Source organism: Rhea americana, unplaced genomic scaffold (assembly GCF_003343005.1).
Source record: "Rhea americana isolate MKP2758 unplaced genomic scaffold, rheAme1 scaffold_31, whole genome shotgun sequence".
Lineage (NCBI taxonomy): Eukaryota > Metazoa > Chordata > Aves > Rheiformes > Rheidae > Rhea > Rhea americana.
The window spans coordinates 4,001,449-4,029,442 of NW_028186435.1; the positions used below are offsets into that span (position 1 = coordinate 4,001,449).

General features: G+C 36.2%; 1 protein-coding gene across 3 annotated transcripts in view; it reads right to left on the reverse strand.

The window, feature by feature from the left end:
* Nucleotides 1-27,994, reverse strand: part of CDKAL1 (CDKAL1 threonylcarbamoyladenosine tRNA methylthiotransferase) — a 414,554-nt gene that overhangs the window by 157,249 nt on the left and 229,311 nt on the right. For all 3 annotated transcript variants that reach the window (XM_085310031.1, XM_085310029.1, XM_085310030.1), the window contains one exon: nucleotides 5,575-5,741. In XM_085310031.1, the coding sequence (XP_085166157.1) occupies nucleotides 5,575-5,741 (167 nt within the window). The remainder of the gene's footprint in view (nucleotides 1-5,574; nucleotides 5,742-27,994) is intronic.

The window sequence follows — 27,994 nt, forward strand, 5'->3', positions numbered from 1 at the left end:
TGATAGTATCTTTGTCATCTGAGAGAATGTGTTATTTGAACTGTAGCTCTGTGCAGTTACATATTGGCAACTGTACACGTGTGCATTCATTACAGGTATTGCTAAGACTATAAAATAGAGCCCCAAACTATCCTCTCCCTTCACTCTGTATTTTYTATGAAAAGTAAAAATTTATGAGCTAAAACATTTTGCCCTGCCCTGCTCATGTCTGTTTACTTTAATAAATTTTCTGCCATGCAGATAAAATCTCAAGTTTTTCCTCAGTGGTCACTGACATATTAGGAGAGGGCAGACATTGGAATAAGGCACAAATCTTGCTCTGAGGTCAAGCTTACCAAAAAAAGCTATATATTTCATAACATATATATACATGCTTCATAATSTATACATTCAGACGGATTGCTAAGACTGTCAGAAAGAACTATGGAAAATGCAATGCTGTATCCATTGGCTGGTCAAATTTTCTCTGAGAGGAAAAGTGAGTGCTTTCTACAGTTAAGCTGCAAACTCCACCAACTTCAGTAYCTTACTACCACAATGAAAAAAACTAATTTTGGTGCATCCTCAGTTCTTTCAGTTTTGTTTTGCTTGTTTTTTAAACACAGCAAATAATCCCTCTCTATGATATCGATAAATCTCACAAGGCAAAAAATCTACTATCACTGGCTGTGTTTCGGTTCAAGCAGCAGTGAAATTTTGAAGCGAAATCTCCAACAACTCTTTCTCAGTCATCTGCAGAGTGATTTTTATGTGTGCAAACTAGATTCACTTCAAAGGAAACCAGAGCGATGGCTGTAGTGCAGGCTAACACTGAATATGCTCCAAYCCCTTAGCAGGAACACTGAAATTCAAACCAGTGATCAGTCATTGAAACAGCTCTGAAACGTGTGGCACGAAAGTTTGATTGAGGGGATTAAATTGAATTTGAAGTAAAAACTCCAAAATGCACATAATGTGGATATAATGGCTTCAACACCAACTGCTCCAATTTCCTCATCTGCTCCTATTGCTCCAAACTACTTACTAATGTAAACATAGACATCATCGTCAGCTGAAGAAAACAGCAGATAAAAAATACAGTGTTTTAGATTCCACAGTCATTAACATGATAAAGGCTCTTTTTCAAATGACTTACATCTGTATGCAGCATATCAAAAAACATTTTGTATTTTGAATCATTATAAGACACTGAATGGTTTCCAATAATTACTTTCTTTAAAATAACAAGCAGGCCCAACTGAATGCAGAATTTCTTATTTTAAAACAGGTGGTTGCTTCTCATCCCAATATTGTTAATGAATGTATAGGTACATAAGGCACTGTCACCATCACGTTTACTGAATCAAAACTGAAAGTACTGAAGTATGTCAAAATGAACCAAACAAGTATAACGATGTGTTTCATGAGATTAACAGCCTCCCTTGTAATGAGAAACATCTTCAAGGATAGAGTTGCATTTAATATCTGAAGGCACTGGGTATGTCAGTATTTTAAATTATTATGAAAACTTCAACTCACTCCCCATTTATACTGCCCAAGACAACTCCCCACTCCTCTGCACTGTTCCTGCAGTTCCTTCTCCATCTGCGCGGGCTCCCAGCATCAGCTGGAAGAGCGGAGCTGCTGCCTGTTGCTTCTTAGCAGACACTAAGACGCTTGTCCCCCAGATGCAGAGCCAGATGAAACGCTCCTGGGATGAGTGGCATTTTCTTTTCCTCCGATTTTGTTCTTAAGGAACGTATGAGCAAGCATGTGCACAATATTAATGAGCCTAAAGACTCACAGCGCCCAAGCTTAGCCACAAATTTGGGCTTAAAATACAATGGGAAGGTTGCCATTTTGTCTGGAGCAAAGAGGAATCTCAGGATTATCTCCCAGAAACAGCCTAAGCAGATCTCTAATCATAATCCCACCCACTGTACAGTTCTGCAGCACACAGTGTCTTGGAGTTCATTTACGAAATAATTTTTTTGTGAAAATGAAGAACCTGTAAACACTTTTTGGCAAACCATTTCAATCTATCAGTAGATTATCCAACAGCTTTTCAAAAACTGGGTTAAGTATCTTTTAATGAAGGAGCAAGCTATTCTAGCTATATATACAAAAGCAGTCCTCATAATATTTTACTCAATGGACAGAATCTATTTTCTTTAGAATCATCAAGAGATTCACTAATATGTAGTTAAAGTGCCTCATGTCTAAGTAAATTTTAATGACCCATCAGAGCAACATAAACAATGTCAGCTGAGCATCTTTTGAAGGAATGAAGGGTGGGGGAAAGGGGAGCAAAACCCAACACTCAAGGTAACTTCTCACGCCTCTATATTTAAGTTGCCGAAACAGTATGCTTAATTTATAGTTTCATCACTTACAGAGCATTATATTTTATAATTTTAGTTCTTTCCTCAGTCATCAGTCATATTATTCAGATGCAAATTTTCGTCTCATTGAAGACAGGCATTGCCACTGAGGTAYAGGTCCTTCCTTCTACTGCAGTTGTGTCAGCTACAACTCAGAAAGTAGTATTAGCCTACATATATCTAGTCTTTTTAGTTTTAATCTCCTCCTATTCTGACAAGTGAAAGGCACGGACATTCCTGCAAGGAGCAGAAGAAATCTATGAATTCCAAGCACACAGTTTAGGCAGTGAGCTGATACTTTTAATTAGCAGAGATTAATAACCGTGACTGTTTGAAGGAAGAGAGATACATATGTAGAATGTTTCAAAATTTATATTTATATTAAAAAATAGTTTAATGATGCAGTTTATCCAATATGCCAATTTGAGATTTGAAAATTTAAATAAGACTTTTCACAACTGATATTTTTAAAGCATTTAACTTTGATATAGGATTTAAAACTTACAATAAAATTCAGGGTTACTGGGAAAAAAAGTGAATTCATAGAAGTTTTGTTATTACATTTGGAGATAACAAAAACAAATCAGACATAAAACTAGCAAGAGCTTTTACCTGCAGCTGAGCTCCAATAAATACGGCAAAAACTTCAAATGGAGCAAAATCATTGCTTTCAGGCTGAGTCCCTAGGGAAGCTCTGTCCAGGTCTTAAAATTAATTCATGCTTTTACATGACTGCTGCTGCCCTGTGCCACTTATCAGACATATTCCTCAGGAAGGTGAAAAAAATCTCCTTGTCTTGCAGTTGCATATGTACAATTGTGTGTATACAATTTTCTGATTTTAAAYGAGACAGATAAAACTGGAACAACTTTTTTCTTTTAAGTTTGATATACAAAATGACGTTTAATGGATYTTCCCATGTATACTTCTCCACAGAAAACCAAATGTCTACCCCATTTAGCAATGGGGCATCTAACCAGATAAATTAATTAAATGTATCACCTTTTAAGACAGTTACTGAGAGATGTTTGCAACCAATAATACACTTCATAGTTTTCTTAGGAGATAACAGAGCTATGTCTGCACTTTATCCTAATCAACTGACATGAAGGTTAATCAACTTCTCATTTTGTTTCTTTTGTTTTTAAACAAATCGTAGTGTTATCCTTTCCTCAACTGCAAAGTTAAAAGCACATTCCCCATAAAAAGTTTATTTTGTCTGGWGAAAATGTATACAGGAGACTGCCAACATTCCCCAATGATCTTTCACAGATACAAGTCTGGTAAGTTTGGAAGAGGGGAGTAGGCAGAAAAGCAAAAGACTAAAAATAATAATAATAGTAATTTACAAATTTAGTCTGACAAATCATCAGAATTGTTTCACCAAATTATAAACTCAGAAATTTTCACTCACACATAAATATGACTGAATCATTCACAAAAAAAAATCACATAAACTGGAAATTGCATGAAACACTGAAGAAGGTGAGCAACAGCATATGTAGCTATTTGTAAAAAAAAAAAAAAAAAAAAGGAGCAGCCTACACATGATCCACGCTCGTCATGGCAACACTCAAGACACACATTTTCAACAGGCCTTCATGATTTTCTCTGATTCTGCCATCACACTTAAAGCTCCATTTTTAAAGAGACTAGCATACATTCCTGAATATGAGCACTTCAAGGACAGTCCTACTTCCAGCACTTTGTAGAAAATTTGAAAACAAAGATTAAAGACCATAAATCAAAACCAGTCACAGATTACAGAGCTGATATGCTCACACTCACTCAGATTGCTACTGACTGAAGGAAAGCAAAACTACATCTCATCTTCCTCAAATTATATTAAATCGAAAAGACTACAGTATCATTTAGCTGGCATGTGCTTATTTCCAGAAGCTGATTTAAAAAAAAATCCCTTTGGGAATACTCATAAGGTGAGCAGCAGTGATAAAAGCAGCAGTATATGCCAAAACACTTTTTATACTAGAAGTTAAAAATGAAAGCAAAGGCAAAGACTGCCAAAATTGCTAGAGGCTTGATTTCATGTTCTTTAAGATGCCGAAAATGCCAAAATGGAAAAAAAGAGGGAAAATTAGTGACAGATACGAGAGTTCAAGACAGAAGGCAAAGCTCTAAGAAACACAATCAAACTGTTGCCCTGGAGTTTTCCATTCAGGACGTTGTTACAACTTCACCTTGGCTAAATGTATGTTAAACCAAAGAATAAAGAGCAATTTCCTGGAATTTTTTGCAGCTTGTATCCTTTATCTGGTGAAGTGAAAAACTGCTCATTCTTAGCAAGGAAAACTCCTCTTCCCCATATACTTCAATAGGGAAAGATGTAGTATTGTTATCAGAACAGAAGAGGACTCTGCTCAGGAAATACTGCTTTCAGCATCTTGAGGAATCATGAGTGAAACTATTAATTCTATATCACCTCAGGGAAAGCAGCATGGACTCCAACTGTTTATCTGGATACATATGGCTACAAAATTTATATGAACTTACAACATTCCCTGCTGGTTTATTCTCTTTAAATTTAGAATCTTTCCATGAACTGTTCCCATGAATTTCAGTAAATTTATTTGGTGACAGAAACCAACCAACCAACTGGTATTTGAAACAAAGCTCTCATATCCTGCTTCTTGTATACACGATATTCTTAAATTTCACAGAACACATAGTTGCTTCTAACTCTATTGAACTACTTGGTTACAAATTTTTCTTACATAGATACACAGTTAAAATTCYCATTTCTTGTCATGGATGCACTCTCCGAACAGCATTTGATATCTGAATATCAATACGATGTTGWGTGAGACCAGAATAAAGTGTTTCTGGAAATACTCATCTGAGGAAGGAATAGGAAGAAGATTTCAATCCCACAGTCTATTGCCTGCTAATGGCATTTCCTTTAGTTCTTGAAAACACTGTACATGTGGACAGCACCCCAGCATCACTACCATCAAGATCTACAGGTCAGAGACCTCAGTAATATCATTCCAAAATGATTTGAATATCTTATTAATTGGATAACTTGCTGCATCAGGCAAATGGCTGAGCACTATTAGGCTAAATCTATAAATTCACATGCAGTCTATTTTATTAAGCCATTGTTTTAAATGAAATGCATTATACACAGGGTTCCATGCTGGCTCAATGAAGGTCTACCCCAGCATATAAATGATCCTCTTTTTTTTTTTCCCCTTACCTCCAGATGCTCCAAAATATAGGGAGGGTTTGTCATGCCAAGCCTCAGCATAGCTCCCTCAGGAATAGCTTCAACCAGCTTCCACAGGAGCGTTGGGAGGTCTGTGCCAATGTCTCTGCCATAAGCCCCCGTGTCTTCACTGGTCAGCCAAATCTCACAAACACCCTCTGTGAATAAAATAAAGAGATAATTAACAAATCTGTTTTAGAGCTGTTTATTTTATCATACAGCTGCTCACTCTCTTTAATGCAGTATTTCACAAGGCTATTATGCAGCCAGACTGGGTATTCAATTGTTAGGGGGAGGAAAAGAGGGGGAAGGCTTATCCCATGGGTAGCAGTGGGTTATTAAGTTCATTTTATGAGCGCAAGAGTGCTACAACAATGCTGTAAATTATCATTGCTGTGGAGTGATTAACATTCACAGCCAATGACTAATTCTGTGCTGCCTCTACAGCAAGTCAGTCAAGTCTAGTACTCTGCTCTGTTTTTTAAACCTAATTTATTAAACACTGCAAGCAACATTACCCAAGTAAAGAGTTTGTGTTAATGGTTATTACTAGTAGTTAACTTATTAACTGGTAAGCTTCCAGTAAGCAAAAATAGTTCTAAAGTATAGTGATTAACATTCCTTCTGGAATAACTATTAAAAACTTGTATTCTTTAAATGCTACGACTAGCAATGCAATATTAAGGTTGTATTGAAAAGGTTAGTGCATGACTAAGGGATAGCRTTGGAAAACCTGTTTCCTGGCAGTTAATACTTTATTTTCCATCAATCAGGCCTTAGGAAACAGTATTATTTGATTTGTAGTGTAAAGGGTATTGACCTTGAACACTGAAATCTGGTAATAATGTCCTGCTCAAAGAGAGGAAAGATTGCACCACCCGTTCAGTGTTGGAACTGAAGCAATGAGGATCCACGCAGCCACTTCTATCAGCCTGCCCAGCTTCCATCCTCTCCCTAACGCAATCCAGCTCCTCCYGCTGCCACCCCAAAGCAAGAAATAAGCCAACGAAAACAGGGTAGCTGAGAGGAAGACTCCTGTGATTACTGGCTAAATAAGATACCATCAACTCTATGAAGAGCTGAATTTCTACTACAGATGGTTAATCAGTAAGAAAACACCCAACCACTAGAAGGTGTGTAACTGAAGTTTCAAAGCACTCTTCAGACCAGCAGAAGAAGGATGTATCACAAAACATAAATGTTTAGACATGTATGAGATTAGGAAAATGCAAAGTACATTAAATCATATGAAGTGATAAAACTAGAAAAACAAAAGCAATGTAAACTCAAGAACGCCACTCAAACTCACACTGTACCAATATAGGAGGACAGCAGAGTATGGGGAATGTCAAAGCCAATTCTATCTGTTTTCAGGGTTATTTCAAGGTCATATTATTTAGAATTAAAAATATTTTAAAATTAAAGGCAAACTAAAAAGCTTCTTACTGCTTAAGTTTTGCTTCAAGAATAGTTTAGTGAGATGTATATTCTGTTCTCATAAAAGGCCTTGTGAAAAGCGTTCCTGAAATAGCKCTCCTTAGTTATCAAACATCTACTCGTGCCTTTGTAGCCACATTCAAACAGAACTTTCCTGCTACATGATCAGCTATGCAGAATTTGTTTGCAGTTTATAACCATGCTTTAGCTTCCATAGCCAGTTGCTAATGTTTTTCAAACTGCACCTCACGGCAGGCAGAAGTACGCTACAAAACACACTCTAAGGTTCGCAGCCTGTCTTATGTTTTCTGAGATATGAGAAAAGTGAATCATGTAACAGCTGCATTCTAAAAGTAGGAAAAACCTAAATGATATCAATAATGGCTAACATTCTAGGTTTTTTTCTAGTTTTTTTCTTTTCTCTCTCTCCCTCTCTCTCTTTTTTTAAGTTTTCAGTCTGAAYGGCGGTCCATGGAAATGGCCGGTGGAACGTGAAAGGAAAAAAAATAAATAAATCACTGACTAGGAATGGAAATAACATTCCTGTGGAAAACAACAGTGAGCTTTTAAAGCTGCATAGGTGGAGACCATTAGCCCCCTGGTGGGATGAAACTTCAAATTAAATCACATGAAGAGGAAGCAGCTGTAACAGTAAATCAGCAACAACAGGAATAACTGTCTCATCTGCTCTCCGATCAGGGTGTTGAACAACAAGCAATGGGAATAATTCATGCTGAGAGAGGCAACGATTCACAATATCGTGAGGGAAAAAAAAAATCTTTATTTCAGGGAAATGCTCACTTCCCAGTTTCAGGCTGACAAATTGGACCTTCAAATCCTGAAAGCTGCCATGAGTGCTCACTCTTCACAAACAGGGTAAACCAACCAAGTGCGTATCTCTGGTGATACAGGTTAGGTGACAGTTCAAATGCAAGTTGCTAGGCTGTTTTTTCTAGCCCTTTTCTAGCCCTGAATTTTTAGGAGTCTATACCTAAACTCAGTAAGAGGAGAAAACACATGCTTCCAATAGATATCTTAATAGAGTGAACCAAGCCAACTAAAAAATATTATCACTTAAGTTCTTGCGGTTCTTTTTTTCACTCAGCTCTCTGCCCCTCCAAACTCCAGCCTTATGCAGGATTTTATTTAAATCCACAGTCTAATCATGCACAGTAACTTCTTCATGTCTYTTGCTGTGAACACTCTCCTCACTAGATCACTCAGCACGACGTTACTGGATAATTTAGGTGCTAGCAAAAACAAGCTGATTTTGTAAACAAAGAAATTGATCCAAACTGCAAAGTTTGGACGTGCAAACCGAACGCGTGTGTTACAGTATTAAGCTCCGTTATCATCAGATGCAAGTAATTACAAATCAGCCTTTGGTCACAGCTCATAGTTTACTTCTTGCCCTGCTGTCACCACCCCACATAAAGAGTAACCTCAACAGCTGGATTCTGATCTCTGCTCTGTTGTAACTGGAGATGACTGAGAATGGAAAATGTTGGAAAGAAAAGGGTTCTCAGTAAATGGAAGAGGTTTTGTACCTAACAGAACATCTCGTTATAAAGAATACTCATTGCTAATGATCTAATATGGGTTTTAACATCGTTCTTCTGGAGCAGTCTAAACAATCCCTGTTATAAAGAAAAGAAATTCTACAGTTGCCACTTTTATGAGATACAGACATTTCTGTTTTAGAGCCACTCAAAATGATCTATTCCTTTAATAAAAGTTTTTTAGAAGTTAATATTTTGCTTCATTTCATGCCACTGTTGTAAACACAAATCTTATTAATTTGAAGAGCCATCTACTCCACTTCTAAAGCTCCATCTGAAACTGTTAAAATATCAGCCACCAATTCTGCTGAAACTCCTCTTTTTATTAGCCTGCCACACTTTGTACAAATGACATTCAATTGCATCTAATTGGACAGCTTTAATAAAGTAGAACAGAATAACAATATCCAGTGAGGCTGAAATGGAAATAACTATTAAAATGAGGTCTCCAAAATAGATTTTCCATGTTAATTTTTCAACTTAAAAACACTGTTGTCCCAGAAGAAAAGAATCAAAAAGTACAGTAACCCCTAATGTTTCTTCTCCTTCCTGTCTTTTTTCTCTTTCCTGCGAGATTTTCTAATGTGAACAGGAAGGGTTCTTACCACAGGGCAATTCCCTGTGGGCTGCCGCAGAGGAAGAATCCCAATTCCAACCTTGCCAGCAGCCTGCATACACTTATCAGTAACCACCTGACCTCCCTGCTACGCCGTCTCCAACAGCAAATTCTTATGGTAACCTGCAGCGCCGTACAGACCAGAGAAATACCTCTCCCCCTGTACTGCAGGAATCTGAAAGACCATCTGCCCAGGGGAGCTCTGACTTAAATGTTTGTCAAAAACTGCCTGCAGACTCAAGGACAATCAACCTAAAGCTGCCATTCCTCATCACATTTTTAGAATTAGAAGAATTTATAGTCAAAGATAAGGAGAAAGGAAAAAAAAGGCAAATTCACTTTAAATCTGATCATTTTTCAGCATGAGCTTACTCTATATAAATCTTTTTTCTCTTCAATTATCAGAGTTTCCCGTTAGATATACAGCACAGGTTTTACAGGAACTATGTATGTACGTGATGTGGGGCATGTGTTAGAGCACTCTGTGCCTTAATTCAGAAACTATGAAGATGTCTGTATACATATCATATGATTGTATCAGTCTCAATAGAAGGCAAATTTAACAAACTTAACAGAAACTGATATCTGGAGGAATCAATTTCCCCCTATACTTGTGAACTACTCTGCACACACTGATTTACTGTGCAGTCCTTGTAAGAATCTAGGCCACATGGATCCCTGCTGAAATATCCCATCGCTGAGGAGAACTAATACATTAAATCAATCTGTGAGAATTCACTGGTGCTAATGGAGGTCTTGAAGGGTTCACTTCTCTAAGATCACCAAGAAATTCATATTTGAAATGGATAAAAGGGCATTTTACAGGAGAGAATACACACACACACACACACACAAAAAAAAAAAAATCCTGCCCAAATACACATTCTGCCAGGCTCAAAAAGGAACTTGCACCTAATTGTTACCCTGAGAAACTGCAGAATATCTGGCAAGCAGATGACGAAGGAGGAGACTGAAGCAAAAACACTGGTCTGGGTACAGAGCTGGTGAAAGAGGCCAGCTGTTAAGCTGCAACCCAGCACATCAATATTTTTTCCATACTTTGGAAAGTGTGGCTCAGCTTATGATTCAGTGATATCTCACATTTAGGCCAATACAGTACTAGAGCTCTGCTCATGAGACATTACACACAAGTCTTATTCACAGTCTCATTTTCACTTGGAGGGACAAAGCTCCAGGATAATATCTCACAGCCTAACTTTCTAAAGACCCTATTACACAACGATGTATTTCCTCTTTTGAAAAAGATCAGTGTTTTTCACTCTTCTGGGCACTCTTAAGGAAGTAGAAAATGATTCTCCACTCCTATTTTCTGAATGCTGATCACATATGGCAGAATAAGATCCGGACGGTGCCATGAAAATTTTCAAATCTATTGGAAATGCAGTGGTTGGCGAAATTACTCATCCCTGAAACTGCTGTTAAAGACTAAGCCTAGGAGGCTTATCCCTCCCCAACACAGAAGAGAGCAATGRTTGACTGAGTGGCCAGGAAAAGTCTGTTCAATGTTAATGTATCTGAAACAAGCATGCAAAAATACTTCTGTGAAATTTTATTCCTAGACTCTTAATCAATARTTTCCTAATGTCTCTTTAATAACATGAATTTCTTGGAAGAGTTGGCTAGTATTACATAGAAACCTACTATGGACAGTGAATTTATCTAAAAGCCTAAACAAATTTCTTTTTATTTATCATCAGAGAAGCCAAAAGGTAGACATTTCTATACCTGCAGCTATATTTTTTTCATAGGATCACAARACAGTCTAGTGTGCAAGAGACCACTGGAGGTCACCTAATCAAATCTCCTGGTCAAAGCGGGTCCAAACAGATGAGATTCCTTGTCTTCCAAGTTGTCCTGTCACCTCTCATTCTATCTCTGTGAACCTCCAAGCACAGTCTAGCTCACTCTATTCACTATACTCTCCCACGAGGTAGATGCAGACAGATGATCTTCTTTCTTCCTAAGGCTGAACAAATCCAGTTCTCAGCCCCTCCTAATGCATCAGGTGCTTCAGCTCTCTAATTATCCTGGTAGCCTACTGCTGTACTCCAGTATGTCTGTCTTGTCCTGGGGAATCCAAAATTGGACACAGCACTCCAGATGCAATCTCACAAGCACCAAACAGAGGGCACAAATCGCTCTGCTGGACCTGCTGGCTGCACTCTTGCTAACACAGTCCAGAATGCAGATGATCATTATAAGTGTCCACCGCTGATTCATGTTCAACTTGTCCACAAGAACTCCAAAGCCTGCAAAGCTGCTTTCCAGCCCCACAGCTCTCCATACTTGTACTGCTGCATGGTGTTATTTTGTGCAGGATTCAGGTCTTTTYACTTGTTTGTGTTGAACTTCATGAAGTTACCAYCAGTCCATTTCTCCACACTGCCAAGGTCCCTTTGAATACTAACCTTCCCTTTCAGCGTATCAGTTGCTTCCCTCAGTTTGGTGTCATCCCCAAACTTGCTAAAAGCATGTACTCTATCTCACTATCCACATTGGTAATAAAGATATGAAACAATGCTGGCCCCACTATCAATCCATGGGAACCGCTGTTAGTAACTAGCCAAACTTCCTACCATGGATCACCACTCTAAGCCCAGCAGTCCAGCTAATTCCTTCAGCCACCTTATCATCCAGTCATTCAGTCCATATCTTATCTATCCGTAAGAATACTATAGGAGACTATGTTGAAGGCTTTGCTAAATTCAAAGTAAAAAAAAAAAAAATCTCTCATTCACACAGCCAGACATCTCATCACAGAAGGCAGTCRCGCTGGTCAGGCACAGTTTGCCCTTGGTAAATCCACGCTGACTGTTCTTGGTCACCTTCTTGTCCTTAATGYGCCCTAAGGCGGCACGTTGATTTTGCGCCATCATCTCCTAGGGGACTGAGGTCAAGCTGACCGGCTTGTAGTTCCCCAGATCCTTCTCCTTGCTCTTCTTGAAGTGTGGCATGACATTTCCCTTTTTCTAGTCATCAGGAACATTCCCAGATCTTTTGAGATCAGAGAGAGCAGCCTCAAAATGACACCAATCAGCTATCTCAGAACACTTGGATGAATCCCACCGCAGGATAATTTCCATTACCTCTGGATGTCTGTCTGCAATTACAAAAACTGCAGCTGTGTTTCGCAAGTGTTTAGTCCAGTACAAGTCTTCAAAGCAGTTGTGGTTTCTACTACCCACAGAATGACACACACATTAGAGAATTTAGGAAATGAAAACACTGACTTCTACAGTGTATGAATTTTTTAGAACAACTGTTTTTGGGAACTAGTATGAAGTGAAGCTCTTTAGCATGTTTCACAAGGAAGACTACCATTCATTCTGCTAAATATACACTAAGTGACACTGGCTCAGATTATTCCACTTAGATAGGATAATGTATTATTTTAAAAGTAGAAGACTCAACAATATAACTTTTGAAGATTCTATTTCTCTGTGCAGTCTGATATCTTGCAAGGATATATTCTACTAAAATTATTAACAGAATTCCAAGAATTATTTATTTTTTCCTTGCCAAGATATTTTATGTAAATGTCTGCATATGATTCATTTAAGTTCTAAGTAGAAATTACATATTTACATGCTTGCTATACATGAATACATATTCATAGTATGAAGTTATCAAACAATTTGAAGACATAACAGGAATTTGCTTTCAGGATCGTTTACCACACTTAGGTATGGTACCCACAACAAGTTTTTGATTCTACACACTTCTGGAAAAGAAGTTTGGATTATATTGCAAAGTTCCTCCAGCTGGTAAGAAATAATTGTGTGAAACCATGCAAGTGTACAAGACGACTAATAGCAAAAWTATTTCAGATATTAGACTGAGGATACCTTATCTGTAAATACCAATATAAAGATATTTCATTAAGTTTGCATTCCTCAATGGACATCTATTCTAAGTGCTATATATGACAAAGTACTAGAAATAAATACAAATCTAGCTCATATTAAAATGGAAAAATTTACATATACAAAGGATGATACATAACCTGTAATCACATTTATCTCAGAAGTAATTTTCTGACAACAGCTGTCCTTTTTAAAATTTCATTTAGATGCTTTGTCTTATCCTAATATTTCATTTGTGTTTTGGTAATTTTCTTTTTCTTTTCATTGACTCATTTCTGCTATGCTTTACAACAGTAAGTGTTTCTGTAATAAAAAAACACTGATAGGTTTGGAGGAACCTCCCGCCCCAACAGATTTTATCTGAATCATCATCTGTACTTCTAGCCACATTTTTATTTAGAGAGGTCTGAAATCTGCTTATGACAATGGATGTGCAATGAATTATCTGTCAATTCAGGGTTTCAATTTGATTAAGCATCCTTATCAGTGATCATTCTTGCCCAATTAAAGACATCAAGGTAACAAATTCCACAGTTTTGTCTTTGGTGAATTGAGAAATGCCAATTAAAAAACAGAAAAATTAATCGTGACTTGGACCCCTTTAACTCTTCTGGCAATTGCTTTTTCAAAACTATAAAATCTAACCAAAGTCAGAGTTAAGTCATTTTTGCAAAAAGATTTCAATAAAAATTTGTTAATATCTTTCAAAAAATTGATTCTTCACACATTTCTTCAGTGCACTTACACTTGCTGTGTAACTTTATGTAACTTATAAAGTCAAATCAGAGCTGGACTGAAGTTAAAAATAACAAGTATTAGGCCTGATCTGTAACAACTTTTCTTAATCAGTTTAAATTCACAAGAATGCAGACATTCTAATTTTGCAGAAAAGTTTAAAAAAAAAGAAAAAAGGAAAAGAAAAAAAGAAAAGAAAAGAAAAAAGAAAAAAGCCAACCAACCAAAAAAGCCCTGGTTCCTGCCTGCAAATACAAACCAAAATATATGCACACATTTCTACCACCATTTATTGCATTACTTTAGGGTTACTTTGTGGATTTTAGCAAAACAATCACATGCTGAAATTAAGAGTTTTAGCCTAGCTGCCTATTTACTCATTCTTAATATTAAGCCATTCAAATTTAATGCTAGGGATAGTCTGCCACCTCTTTATATTAAGACAGATGTGCCATCTAATAGAAGAATCTAACAGTCATCTATCTAATGGTGGCTTTCCATTTTATCTTCTGTGGTTGCAGAAATGCAAGCTAAAAAGACAAATTTACTTAGGCTTTTGCTTTCCAAAATTCATACATCTGAAAGATGATGCTGTGCAGAACACAGGTTCACTGAACTTGCCAGTTTATTTAAACCCACCATATTTGGAATAGCCACAACTCTCTTGTCAAAGTATTATAGTTAGAAGAGGGTACCAAGAGTTTGAGGACTAATATTAAAAACAGAACTCCTCCTTTAAAACAAATGCTTCACCATCAAGACATTTATAAAACGAGCTTATCATCTGTCATTATTGTAGGATTTAGCACAAAATTGGAAGCTGACCCTTTTGCAAATGACCTTTCTTCTGTTTGCTCATTTTTGTGGCTACAGTGATGAACCAAACAAAATAATTTTGATACAAGGATCTTAATATCTGAAATAGTTACCATTAGGAAAAAGGCAATTCAATTCCATGTGCAATCTAACAAGGAGTAAGAATGCTTGTGAAAGTAGTAGAAGTTTAGCTAAAATTATTTGTTCTATGAAATTAACAACAAAAATATTCAAAAATAGAAGTTTCCTAGTAAAGAGAGTGCAGCAGATAGGACCAATGATCGCTAATTACTGAACAGAACKTAAGAAGTTGCTCTCTCCCACAAAGCGTAACCTTGTATCTTCTTATAAAGACATCATTCTACTCCTATAGGGACCTCTGTTCCTAATAGCCTTCTGCTAAAGCATAAAGTAGCAGCCCCTTCTTGCCTAGCTATAGTGTTTTAGGAAAGAGTGGGGTAACAGGGAAGGAAAGGGGTATAATGGGTCACTTGCTGCTGCAAGCAGCATGTTATCTAAACTTATTATGAGTCCTATTCCGTTCTCCTAGAACAGGAGACACACAAAAGGGCATCCAGACAGGCCACTTAAGTTTGATCAGTGCCAACACCACAGTGTTATGCATCTTGCTTTCAGGGAGGATTAATGACACCATATATCATGATGATAAATTGAGGTTTGCAGTTTGAAGGGAAAGGGGAGGAAAAGATTTCAAGAAACTTGTAGAGGAAAATGTAGTTCAATTTCGTGAGTTGGTCCTAATTCTCAGGTTGAGGGAGGAAGGTTGAGGCTATCCTTTCAGACAGAAATCTTTGTTCCSTCGGCCACCTCCTTATGGCCGTCCTATTTTGAGCACACGGGTCACATACACAATGGCCTGTTTTAAATGTTAGCCCTTGTGCATATGAAAAAGTGATTCCCCTCTATCATCAAACTTACCAGTGGAAAAAAGATCAAAGTAAAGTTGTAGCTCCATATATAGACACCTTATCAGAACTAAGTTAGTTTTCAGAGATGGTAGCCACCTACTAGTGCTGCAGTTTATACAGCAGCAGCCATATGTGCATCACTGATCAGGACAAGAATTAGGTGGTGGCAGTTATGCCAAGTTCTTTGCTGAAACACGAACATTATTCAAGAAGCAAATTTAACGATACACAAAAGTATATGCAAAAAATAAGAAGTGTAAAGGATTGGGGGGACCACAGGTAATCGATTTTGCAAACAGCGATTTAAACACAGAAGGAAAACCATTTCAGAAAACACAGACAGACATGAGTTTAGAGTTCTTTCACAGTCCTGTACGCAGCATGTAACTCTGTGGGTCCCCGGAGAGCATGGAGTTACTATTCTCAGCTCTGTGCCTCACAAAGACCACTCTGGGAACCAGTGGTACGCTCTGGTTACGCTGTTCTTGTTCTATAAGCAAAGGGAGCACCTGACCCTCCAGAATGGTCAGTCTAGCACCCTGCACACATACTGCTTAGCTCTTGAAAAGAGAAAGAGTGATTAGAAAAAATTGCATGCATTCTTTTAGCTGTAGTAAGTAATTACTTCTGCTTTAAGTTAATTTCAAAAATTTCAAGAAGTACATTTCCCACAGTTCTTCCTATACTATTTATTCTATATTGTCGCAACTATGGTTTGTACCTAGGCGAGGCAGGATCCAACCTCTGGTTTATTGCATGTTGCAATATTCTCTGTTTGAGAAGTATAGTAAGTTCTAGTGAATAACTTACGTTAAAAAGTATGTGTTAATARCATTAAACAAGCTTTTCCTAGGCTCTGAAGTGAATCTAGTTTATTAACAGCTAACGCTAAAGAATATCGTATAATATGTACTGGAATGCTTTTACTGCTCAACAGGTAAAATCAATAGCAGAATTGTAAAAAGATTAGATAATCAAGTTTTTTTTTAATATAGTAATCTTTTATTATTATTAAATGTATAGCCTAATAACATTATGACGACTATTACCAGAGCAAAACTTCACCTTCGCAAAACTATGCACAAAAGTAATCAAATAGTTCCAATTTAGTATTTATAGTCATGAACCTGGATCTTGAAATTTTAGGGAACTGTTTTACAGGGTCCACGTCCAGGTCTGGACACAAATTTTCAAAATTTCATAACTAATGCCTTCCAAAAATGTAAATATTCACAGATAAGTAATGATTCATAACAATCATACAATCTCAGGAAATCTTTTTTCTTTTTTTAATGATGATTTATCACAAATTTTAACTGTAACTAATGGCAGCTTGCAAAAAAGTAAAATAGAAGGAGAGGAAACTTTATGTCCTTGTAACATTTAATATTCATTCCAGAGTTCTAAAAAAAAAAAAAGAGAGAGAGAGTAGCCCAGCAACTTCACTGAAAGGCAAAAGCAAGCTTTCCACAAATGTAAAAATAAAAAAAGAAAATGTAWTATTTTTATGCCTGTTTTTGAAACATCAAATAAGAGACTGGCTTTAAACACTGCATACAAAGTGATAGATATGAGAAATCTTGTTTATGACTTAGGAATTCATTGGGAAAAAAAGGGTAATATGTCACTGATCATAACATATGCTCTCTGTTTCAAAATCAAAACATAGGCTCTCGGTCTGTTGTAGATGAAGTATCAGATGCAAAAGGTCACACATGGCACGAATTCAAGGAAATGGTCATGAGCTGTAGGCATATTACAGGATGCAGTGCTAATTAATGGAGGTTTTTTACTGACTATCCATCTCTGTAGTGCTAATGAGATTGGATTAATTTAAACAACATGTTTTTATGGAAACTGATTAATTCCTGGAAAGTAACGTTGCATACCAAGTTACAACCATTAAAAATATTTGTAGCCAAGTTAAATAATTCTCAGGATCTGGGTTTAGAAAGAGAAAAACTACAAATTCTATTATAAAAGTTTGAATACAGTGTGATCAAAAAAGAAGAAAATGGTTTTTGTCTTATTTTGACTGGAAAAGATAACATACAGAATAAATAATCTCCCATTTGTTACATATACCTAGATTAGAGAAAGAAAAGGTCTTTTAGAATCTGTTATATGTTCTCATCACACAAAAGCATAAACAAGAAGAAAATACAATCACAAGTGACAAATACAAAAGTGTTAAATGTTGTGTACCACAATAATTTAGTTATGAGGCAAGATTAATAATAGTGTAAACTTCAAGCAGTAATGTGTAACAAACACTTTAATTTAAAAAGTTTCTTAACAATTCTCYGTATCACAGTCTTCCTATTTTATCTTGAAGAACTGAGTTCTAAGGACAGTAACGAATTTCAGTTAGGATCATTCTTTGTACAGAATGAGAGAAGAGTCTTGAGAAGCTAGCAAACTGATGTATGGGGAAACCAACAGAATAAAGAAAGAAGAGGAAAGAGAATCAGCACCTGCAAGGCATTTGGCTAGAAAAAAAAAATGCTCTCACAGGACCACAATTCCATGAGTACAGCAGTAATGCGTAAATACAGTTTGGGAGGCTGATAATCCCTGGAAGTCTTATCTGAAGTTACCTCCTCACGATAGTATAGGTAACACCATTAACTCATTAGGGATAACCTGACCTGTACCTGTGAGTGTTACTTTGCTCCTGCATCTGACTATAGGCTAAAATGGCTCAATAGCAAGCAGAGAAAATGTATATTAAAAAATCTTCTTGATTTCAGGAAGCCACCGCTAACATTCAGTATTAYTTTAAAAATATTCTAAAATGGATGGTAGAAACTTTGCCACTCCAAATGCATTAACTTGGAAAAAAAAGAGAACACTTGCATAGTTTTACTAATGCGGTTTCCCAAGTTTTCAAAACTGCAATTCTGTAAGTACATCTACTGAATTCTTATGGAGTACACAGTATCTTCTCCTAAATTTATTTAGGGAATTTAGTGACACACCACCTAAATACACCATAATCAAAATGTAATTAAGATCTATTGGAGATGTCCATAGGGAGGTCCAAGTGAAATCATTTAATGGTTTTAGAATGCAATAATGTATTTTTCTCTTACAAATTAATGCCCATTAAGATCTCATTCTAAGTAATAATTTACCTTTTGATGAACTAATTATCTGTCAATATAGGAACATGAATTAGCTCAAAATTAAAAGAGATGAGCTTCAGTTCAGGAATCTTCATCAAAAGAATATCGCAAGTAAAAATGGGATCTTTTCACGGCAAGAATTCAAACAACGATCTAGTTCTCCCCTAAAAATGCATTACTATTTTATTCATAAAGAAACATCAAGTATATACTGATACTAGAAAGAACAGATCTTAGAAAGTATATTGAAATAATTGCATAATATCTCCATTTGCTAAATACTGTTTCTTCAACCACTTAATACAAGTCTGCAAGTATTATAGTTTCTATCTTCATTAAAAAATTTCTACAATGTCYTCCTTATGCCTATTACCAACAACTCTGTATCATGCAATTAGCTCTGAAAGTTAAAATCTTGGTTCAGCAAATACGATTTTTTTTATGTTCTCATTCATATCATTTGAGAAAAAAAAAGTATTGAACTTCACAAATTTTGTAACAGCTGCTCATCTGCAACTGCTAGAAAGGCATCATTAGGGAAAACATGAGAAAAAGTAGTGTGCTTGCCTTAAAAACTTCCCTTACAGAGTTATGCCTAACACTAAGAGGCCCCATTTGCCTGGAGACGCAATTGCACTTTCAAATACTCCTTCCCTGCAGAGCAGTTTTACTAGTTGAGGATTAGCRTTATTATTACTTGTGCTTTTGCTTCCTGAGATGGCTTTTCAGACAGGAGCAGCTTTAATCATTTCACAAAGAATTCACTTTTAGGAGACTCATCCAATCTGTAACGGTCATGTCAAATCACCAGTTTATAGGTGCCTATAAAGAGAGAATGTCTATTTGTGCTTAAAAAGGAGACGAGAGTCAAGGGAGGGCTGGGCTCCACATTTGGACGCAGATATACATACGGCACAGGAACATATAGCTGTAACAGGAGCACATGAAATACCATAGCAGCTAAGGCTAATGGTGCAATCTGTCTGGGCCAGAACTCTTGTCAGTGACCTTTGCTTACCAGATGTTTCGAAGGACATTGGAAAATCAGTCTGGAGAAAAATCCTTCTAGGCACCAGCCGCTCAGTCAATCTTACATAAAAATCCCCGCAAGTCAAGCATATAAATCTCAGAAAAATCCTTTGAATAACCTCCCAGTCAGGTATGTCTGTTCTGAATGAGCACGAATATGTTGTGAATTCTGTTACTGATAATTTTTATTCCTATTGTAAGATTTTATTCAATTTGATTATAGAAGTTGCAGGTAGCAGTGATACYGGAAAAACAGTTCATTGGAAATAAGTCAGGCTGAAAAGTCAGAAGTACTGAGGTTTTTCTTTTGTTGTCACTATTACATTTATGCTTAAGAGAACRTATTAAAATTTTAAATATTCAGCCTTTCAACACTTACAGCAATATTAGCATAGCATTTCAGTAACTAATCCACTTAATATTAGCATTGCAATCAAGTCAGAAATTTACCATTGATACATAGCTTCAGAACCCCATATATTATTTTTAGAGGAACTTAAAGAAAAAGTTTCTCTMAGGGCACTATAAACCATGAAAACTAATTCCAATCTAAACTTTATAGAAGAATCACAAATCACACACAAATGCCATTGAAAAATAGTCTTAATTTTTCTGAAGGGAATATAATCTAACGGTTAAAGGAGCATATGTCTGCATGTGTACATAGTTTTTGATAATGATACATTGTTAGATAGGAAATTTTGTATAGCAGTTTTAATCAAAAAAATCCCAACACGCATATCCAATATTCACACTTCTGATGTCACACATTAAGTTAGAGAAAGAAAAAATGTGTGTATAATGGACCACGAAGTCAAATATCTAACCAAAAGCATGACTTTAAAAAATGTATACAATCGCATGTTCACTGCTKCAGAGCAAACATGCTCCACGTACATATGTCACTTGTCATTTTTATGTATTGAAACAAGCTTTAACAATGTTAGAACCAACAAGAAATCTAATGGAAGGTCTGTTCCCCAGTATATTAGGAGTGGGAGAAATGCCATTTGTTACATAGCATGCTTTGACTGCTGGTAATCCCCTTTTAACAATATGAGTTTTCAACCAGGGACATGAGTTATAATTTACAAATAATCTAATAAAAGCTTATTATGGCCCTCAAGTCATAACATAACATGCCTTTTTATCCCTCCACAACAATAATTTCACTGCAWCTTAGAATACGTTAAATATCTTGTTTTTTAAGTGAAATAGTTCATTCATAAAGACAGGWTTAAAGCAGATTTTTGAGTTCACCATATCTTCAGTAACATTACTTCCTAAAATTTCCTCTCTTGCATCTACACCATCTAGTAAAATACTAAAAGCAATGATCTMATTCAACATTTGCCTCAAAGGAAAACTGAAAAGATGCAGTGAATTCCAAATAAGGATCATAGAATACTATGAAAAATGTAATTTTAAAAAGAGAAAGGAATAACAGGATAAAAAAAACTTCCTGGAAACCTATAGGTCTCAAGACCTACCTGCAGAATCTCAACTCATATATTCAGTGTTAGAGGTTCAGCCGTGGGAAAGGAGCCTTTTAAGAATGTACTTAAACATGTGAATACAAACAGAAATTGGAAAAAAATGAGCAAAACTGACTTTGTTAAATAACACCACACAGTGTTAACTACAGATTGGCACAGGAAAAATAAACTGAACCCTTTCAAAAGAAATCTTTCAAAAGAAATACATTCCTTTTCTACTGCTGAACAAAATATCAAAAGTTATCTTGGGATTACAATGAGGTTCCGCTCATTTATTTAGATTTAGAGGTATTACTTGAAAAAGGATTTTGAGGCCAGTCTTACTTATAAAGTATTAACTGTAATCAATCACATTGTTCAGTAGGAACAGGAAAGAATGGACAAATTGTGAAGTTAATTTTTTWAAAAATAACGTATGCTTTGCATTTCCTAAGAATCAGGTTACTAGATCCCAATACTGTTAACTGAGTCCTCCAATTTAAGTCTCTGATGTATAATCAGATTCCCCAAGCTTATTTATTTAAGAAACAAAATTTTAAACAGTAAGCCTATGGAAACAAGCCTTACATGATCATGCTGTGCACATATCAATCTACTCTTATRTAAAAGTTCTGACTCCACCAGCCAATTTTATAAAATTTGACAGTAAGCTAGAAATCTCCACAATATTAAGGTCCCACAAGTTTCATGAACATTAGCAACCAATTGGAGGAGAATAGCCCAAATTGGTGTCTCACTGAARGCCAGGCTAGGCAAAAGTCAGCCACTATTCATTTTATTTGGCTGCAGCCACATGGTGCTGGCCAGCAAGTTCACAGGTAACTGGATTAACAGCAACTCTTCCTCTGTGGGGACCTCGCAGGTTGCATAAGGAATGAAACAAGGTTCATAGGGGTGGACAACAGCAGCGTCACAGGGCATCACACTTCAAGAAAGCAGCCTACTACTATGTCATGGAAGGGCTGGTCTTTAAATACTGCAAGCATTGTATGAGTAAAACTACAGATTCACAAGAATGCGCAACTTGGACCCACAATTATTTGTCCTAACAGTTTAGTTTGGCTCTTCTSATATCTAAGGAATAGTATGCGACAATAATCAATAGTACTGGACAGTTAAATGATTCTCCCTCTTTAGGGTTGTTAATATTCTTTATCACCAGGCCTCCAAGCAAGTCATCATACCATATGCTTCACTGCATGCCACTGGAGCAATAGTTTTTCTGYATATTCTCTCTGTGTATGTTTCTATGCATGAAAGAACAAATATTGAGACTATCTGACAGTCTCCATTTTATTTTACAGGTCTGTTCCAGCACATTTAATCACAATGCATATCTCCTCTTACCTTCCCTTCAACCTACCCTGTCAATGACCTTAAATCCAATTTCAGTGAATCACCCCCTGCTAGTAATCAGAAATAATTCAGCCTCAATGATGGTTTGTTAAAGCCTCTCTTATAAAAGAAATCACAGAGTCTTTTGAATTGTTTTGAACCATATGAGAACTCCTGGCAAAAATCATTCAGCAGTGACCATAAGGAGGTGGGATGTAAGTCAAGATGGAAGTAAAAATCATGCGTTTGATTTGATATCCAACCCTTAACTATAAATTTAACATAGGAGCAATTTCTGTGCTGCAGTTAGAGGATGACTAAGTTATGTTTCTCTCCTAGATGAAGAGGAAGGATTTAATAATCATCCCACTTTACATTAATGACTTTTCTTCCCACTGTCTCTACAGACACAGTACAGAAACGTAACAGCACAAATTTCACAAAACAAAGGTAATGAAATTTACCTGTAAATAACTCCAGTAAGGATACTTGATATCAAATTTTTAAGYACTTTTACCTGATTACAGATAGATCCACAAATGAATCCAGATTCCCAGCTCCCGTTGATTTCCTAGAGYACTAATCTTCAGTTTACAAAGGTATTTAGACACCTAAGAGCTCATTTTCTGGATATATGAACAGGAAACTTGGCTAGTATGTTTTGTTTTGAGTTGGTAATTCTTCTTTAACTTCACATGAGACCTTCTGGTACCTTTTGCGTTTATTCTAATACCTGAAACAGAACTGTATGATAGACTGAAATTCTGGATGAGAAGCAAAAACAAGCAAGAATRGCCTCCACTTTAACCTGGATAAACAATTTAACATGTAACTAATGCAATGTAAAACTGCTATTKATTTAGAGAAGAACAATTCATACGAAAAGTGTCTGCCTCAAAAACAGGCATATAAAACAAAAAGCTCTGTGCTGCTAGACACAAACTGTATTGTGTCTTGCAGGAGTGTCAAGTCTTGGCAAATATCCAGTTGCTGAAACACTGCCAGGCACATCAGATATATATTAATGCAGGATAATCTGTAAGAAAAGCATTCTTTTATAAATACTTTTTTTTGTAAAACCATCAATCAACTTCCTCGCTAAGCACCATGTGGCTCAGCTTAAGAGATCCTCAAAAACGCTTCAGCGTCTAAAAACCACTGACTTATTTCACAGGGCTGGTGCCTTTCAGTGCCCACTGTCCTAAGCATCTGCTGAAGTTATTTGGCTGGTTGTCTGCACCTAATTCTGATTTGTAACTTGGGAAACCAGCAGCAGGAGGTTGCTCAGACCTGACTTGTGCCAACCTCAGCACCAATTAGCCAAGGTGCTGACAGCCAGTAAAGAATTATTTCACAGTTCGTACTATTTTACAGAAATGACAGGAACATGTAGGACCACCTAAATGTCTGCCTGAAAAAGAACCAAATAACACAAGCATCTTGTTATTCAGCCCACCACAACCTTAATCAGAAAGAAAGCAAAATGATACACATTTTAGTTCAGAAGCTGTATTTCCCAATACAGGCAAACATCTAMCAAATACAAGTTGACTTGTATTACAAGAGAGAGATATTGTAAAAATAAATTGAATTGCAGAGTTTCCAGAAGACTCTTATAACAAAGCAGTAATTTTAAATGAATTATAAAGATTGAATATTTGACTGTTGAGTAACATACGTATATACATACAGACATATATACGTACATATATTATATAAACACATATATGTGTGTGTATATAKATAGATATACCTATCTATATACACACACACATATATATAAAAAATAAAATGTTTAAAGTTATTTCCATACATAAAAGAAGCTCTACTGATATTCTGTKGAGCTTGTAGATCTCCAAGTGCTAATCCCTAGAGGATTTCCATGTATTCAATAAGAAAATGGTACTTTACTTAAGCATCTGATCTTCAGAAGCACAAAGGCCTCTGGAATCTAATTCAAAGCATTCCAATGTTGTTACTTAAAATGTATGTCCTGATCTTATAATATATATTATAATAATCAACATATTATTTTTACATAATTTTGCAATAGTCAGGATGAGGATCTTAGCAGTGATTAAATCAATAGGAGAAAATATAAACAATTTTTTTCTAGCTGCAACTCAGAATGAATTTCTTGTAGTCAAATTTATGGAGCATGAGGGATTGGATGGCTCCAGGTAATGGCAATAATGCATTTCATCTCAGAGTCAACAGTTTGAATTCAGTCCAATTTAGAGGTGACTGTAAAAATCTGAAAGATTTTTGATGGCTTAAACATGCCAATTTRCCATCTGGATCAAGTTCTAAACAAAGTATTAGTTTAGAGAAGCAATAAAAAACTCAGARCATATGTACTGCATAACTGCTTTAGCTCAGACATGTCCACATAAGCTGGCTTCAGGCAGTGATCCCACACATCTATAGGAGGATAATACTCAGAAATCAGTTAGAAAACCTGGACAAACGTTCTGGTGACCTGAATTTCTGGTGGCAGTAGAAGTAAAAAGGACGATTTATCTCATGCTAGATTGTGTACACCTGCATGAGCTGCAAGCACGGATGTGACTGTAGTGTGGTCATATTTAATTTTTTAAAAAATCACTCTTCAAAAAGAGTCACATCACACGYGTAGCATTTGTTGATGCCTGAATGATCTCAGTAAATAACATGCATCTTATAYTGTGAAGAGCACTTAATTAGCTCTCTTCCAAATTGCAAACTCTCTATGGCTATGTCATCCATTGAAGATATGCTTCTTATTTCAAAAAACGAATGCATTTTAGAAACAAGAAAAAGTGTTTTAAAGCAGTGCACTTCATCTTGTTTTTGTTTTTATATAACTAAAAAGCCAGTAGATAAGTTTTCTTCTTACCCTAATTGCTTCTGACATATTAGGAATGCATTTGATCAGTCTGCCTAGTGCAACCTACTGTTTATAAATATCCACCCAAAGCATCTTTCCKAAAAATCTCATACTCAAGCCATCATTTTGGATACTGGAAATTAAAAATATATAAACGTTAGCTTTGGATGGACACATTACCCTGGACTATTTATTCTATGAGACATTTCTCTTTTACCGTTTCCTTCAAAGACATTTTTCTAAACTGAAATTTTGACCCACAACTCTCAGCACTGCTTCACTCAAGACAGGACTCAGCAGACATCTGACATCTCTCTTTATCCACCCCCAATTCTCCTTTGCAGACAAAGCCTAATAATCAAGTCTACCTTCCTAGGCCAAGGCCAAGTCCCTTCTGTTTCTTCAAGTCCTTGTTTTGCTTCAAAGGGTGCTACYTACAGCAGCTTAAAGTAATCTAAAACGGGTCTAACAAAGGTCCTGGTCCTGCTCTCCTATCTACCTGCTGTATATCTATCTTTCATAGGCACTAAATCAAACAGCAAGCTGATTCAGTTAAGCAGTTATTTTGTTGTTACTGTTAGTTTTCTGTTGAGAATAAGCAATCTGAAGTGGTCTGTTTGGCTGCACAACAAACTATGCCATCGGGAAAGGCAGCTGGAAGAAAAAGCATGTGGCAGTGGACAGCCCTGACACTGTTCAGTGTAAACCACTGGAGATAAGCATCCTTAGAAAGATGAAAGAGATGCTTCCAAAAAACAAACAAACAAATAAAATAAAAAAGACCGCATCTAAAACAGTTGTAACATTTCGCCTAATGCTATTTCTCTTCCCTTACACTGCTATGCAATGAAATAAAGAAACACGTTGATCAATCCTCCTCCCCTCTCAGTATACACTCTCCATCCTCATAAAAAGGTTACCTTTAATCCGGATTGCCTCCCTAGAGGTTCACAGGGCAGCCACACAGTATGTGGAGGGCAGCATAGGACCAGTATGAACGGCCAGGAGTGGGAGAAAACTGAAGCTGCTTTGAAAGCAGCGCTGGCTGTTATTAGATGTCAAAGTAAAGCCTTAGTTTTGCCTATTCTTTTTAAAGTTTCTTTTCGTCTTAAATCAACTACAAAGCATCCTAGATTAGATTGTTATTTGCCTGACAGAGACAGCTATTGTGTCCCACTTAAAGGCTCAAAATTTTCAGCCATCATAGCATCGTTAGAGCACTTTTAACTATACATATGTACAGAAAAAGAGGACCTAGAAAAASCTCAGTATTAACAGAACAGGCTGTAACAGAATGGTGCAAATCATACCAGGCGGGTGCTATAGCAAAAGATGTGAATCACTTAACTTTTCCATTTCTGGTACAAAAGTACAAGCCTGCCAAATTTCAGTGCAGTTTGTTTTAATAATTGATACACTGCAAAAAAACATTCTGCATAAAGGATGCATCTATTAAGTATTTAAAGTACTTAAAATTAAGTATTTAAATATACTATGAAGGATTTAAAATATGAGAGATTAAATACATTTGAGACCAGATTGCAAGCGTTATATGTAGGTGAATTTTAGATTTTATTCTGGAACCATTCTATCTACATTCTTAATGAAATTCCCTTCAGTGTTTSTGTAAACTTGTATTTGAGATTTTGTCAAATTTTATTACATTTCCTTACACCTATGTGAACACACACATTCATTACAGTTCTTTGAAAAATTCAACCAGCAAATGGATATGGCCAATTAGGCAAAACAACGCACAGAGATTTTTGAAAYGCTTTTAAGTGTCCTTCACCAAACATTCATAGAGAAAGAAGTAACTCTAGGATAGATAAACTGACACCTCTTGTGGATTATCCTGCTACAGATGGGAATCAAAAGTTAGAAATAATGTGTCATTTTTCACAATAAAGAGAAGCTACTAGATTTGGACTAGGATTGGTATATTCAACAGTTAAATGATCTGAAAAAGAAGTGCAGAAGAAAAGTAACACAAGAAAATTTTCTGATAACACAAAATTATCCATGGTAAGTCAAAGTTAAATTCACTGTGAAAAAGTTGCAGAAATTATATAGAAGGAACAGGTGATAATATGGCCAATGAAATGCTATCCAGATAAACACAAAATGGCACACCAAAAATAGGTAACCTCATAAAGGATAGTCTCTAAATGATGTATTACAGTCTAGAATTCTGTTCTGTCATTCTTTCATAAAAAATGCCATAAAGAAAATTATAATAAAGTTGACACAGTAGTAGAGGGAGAACTTTTCACCGTGAAAAAGACAGCAGTGAAGGAGAACACAAAGTTGTACAAAACCACAAACATGTAGAAAAGATAAAAAAAGAAAATGATCGTGCAGTTTGTTTCACCATTCAGAAACAAGAAATACAATTTAACCAATGAATCTCATGGCCAGTAGGCATAAATAAGAAGTTTTCACACAATATATGATTCAAGCATGAAACTTTTTGCTATAGGTTGCTGCAGAGACTAGAACAGTTAAGAGTCAGTAGGTAAATTTATGGAAGAAGTGGCTACTAAACATGATATCTGTGCTGCAACCACTGATGTGGAAGGGCTCT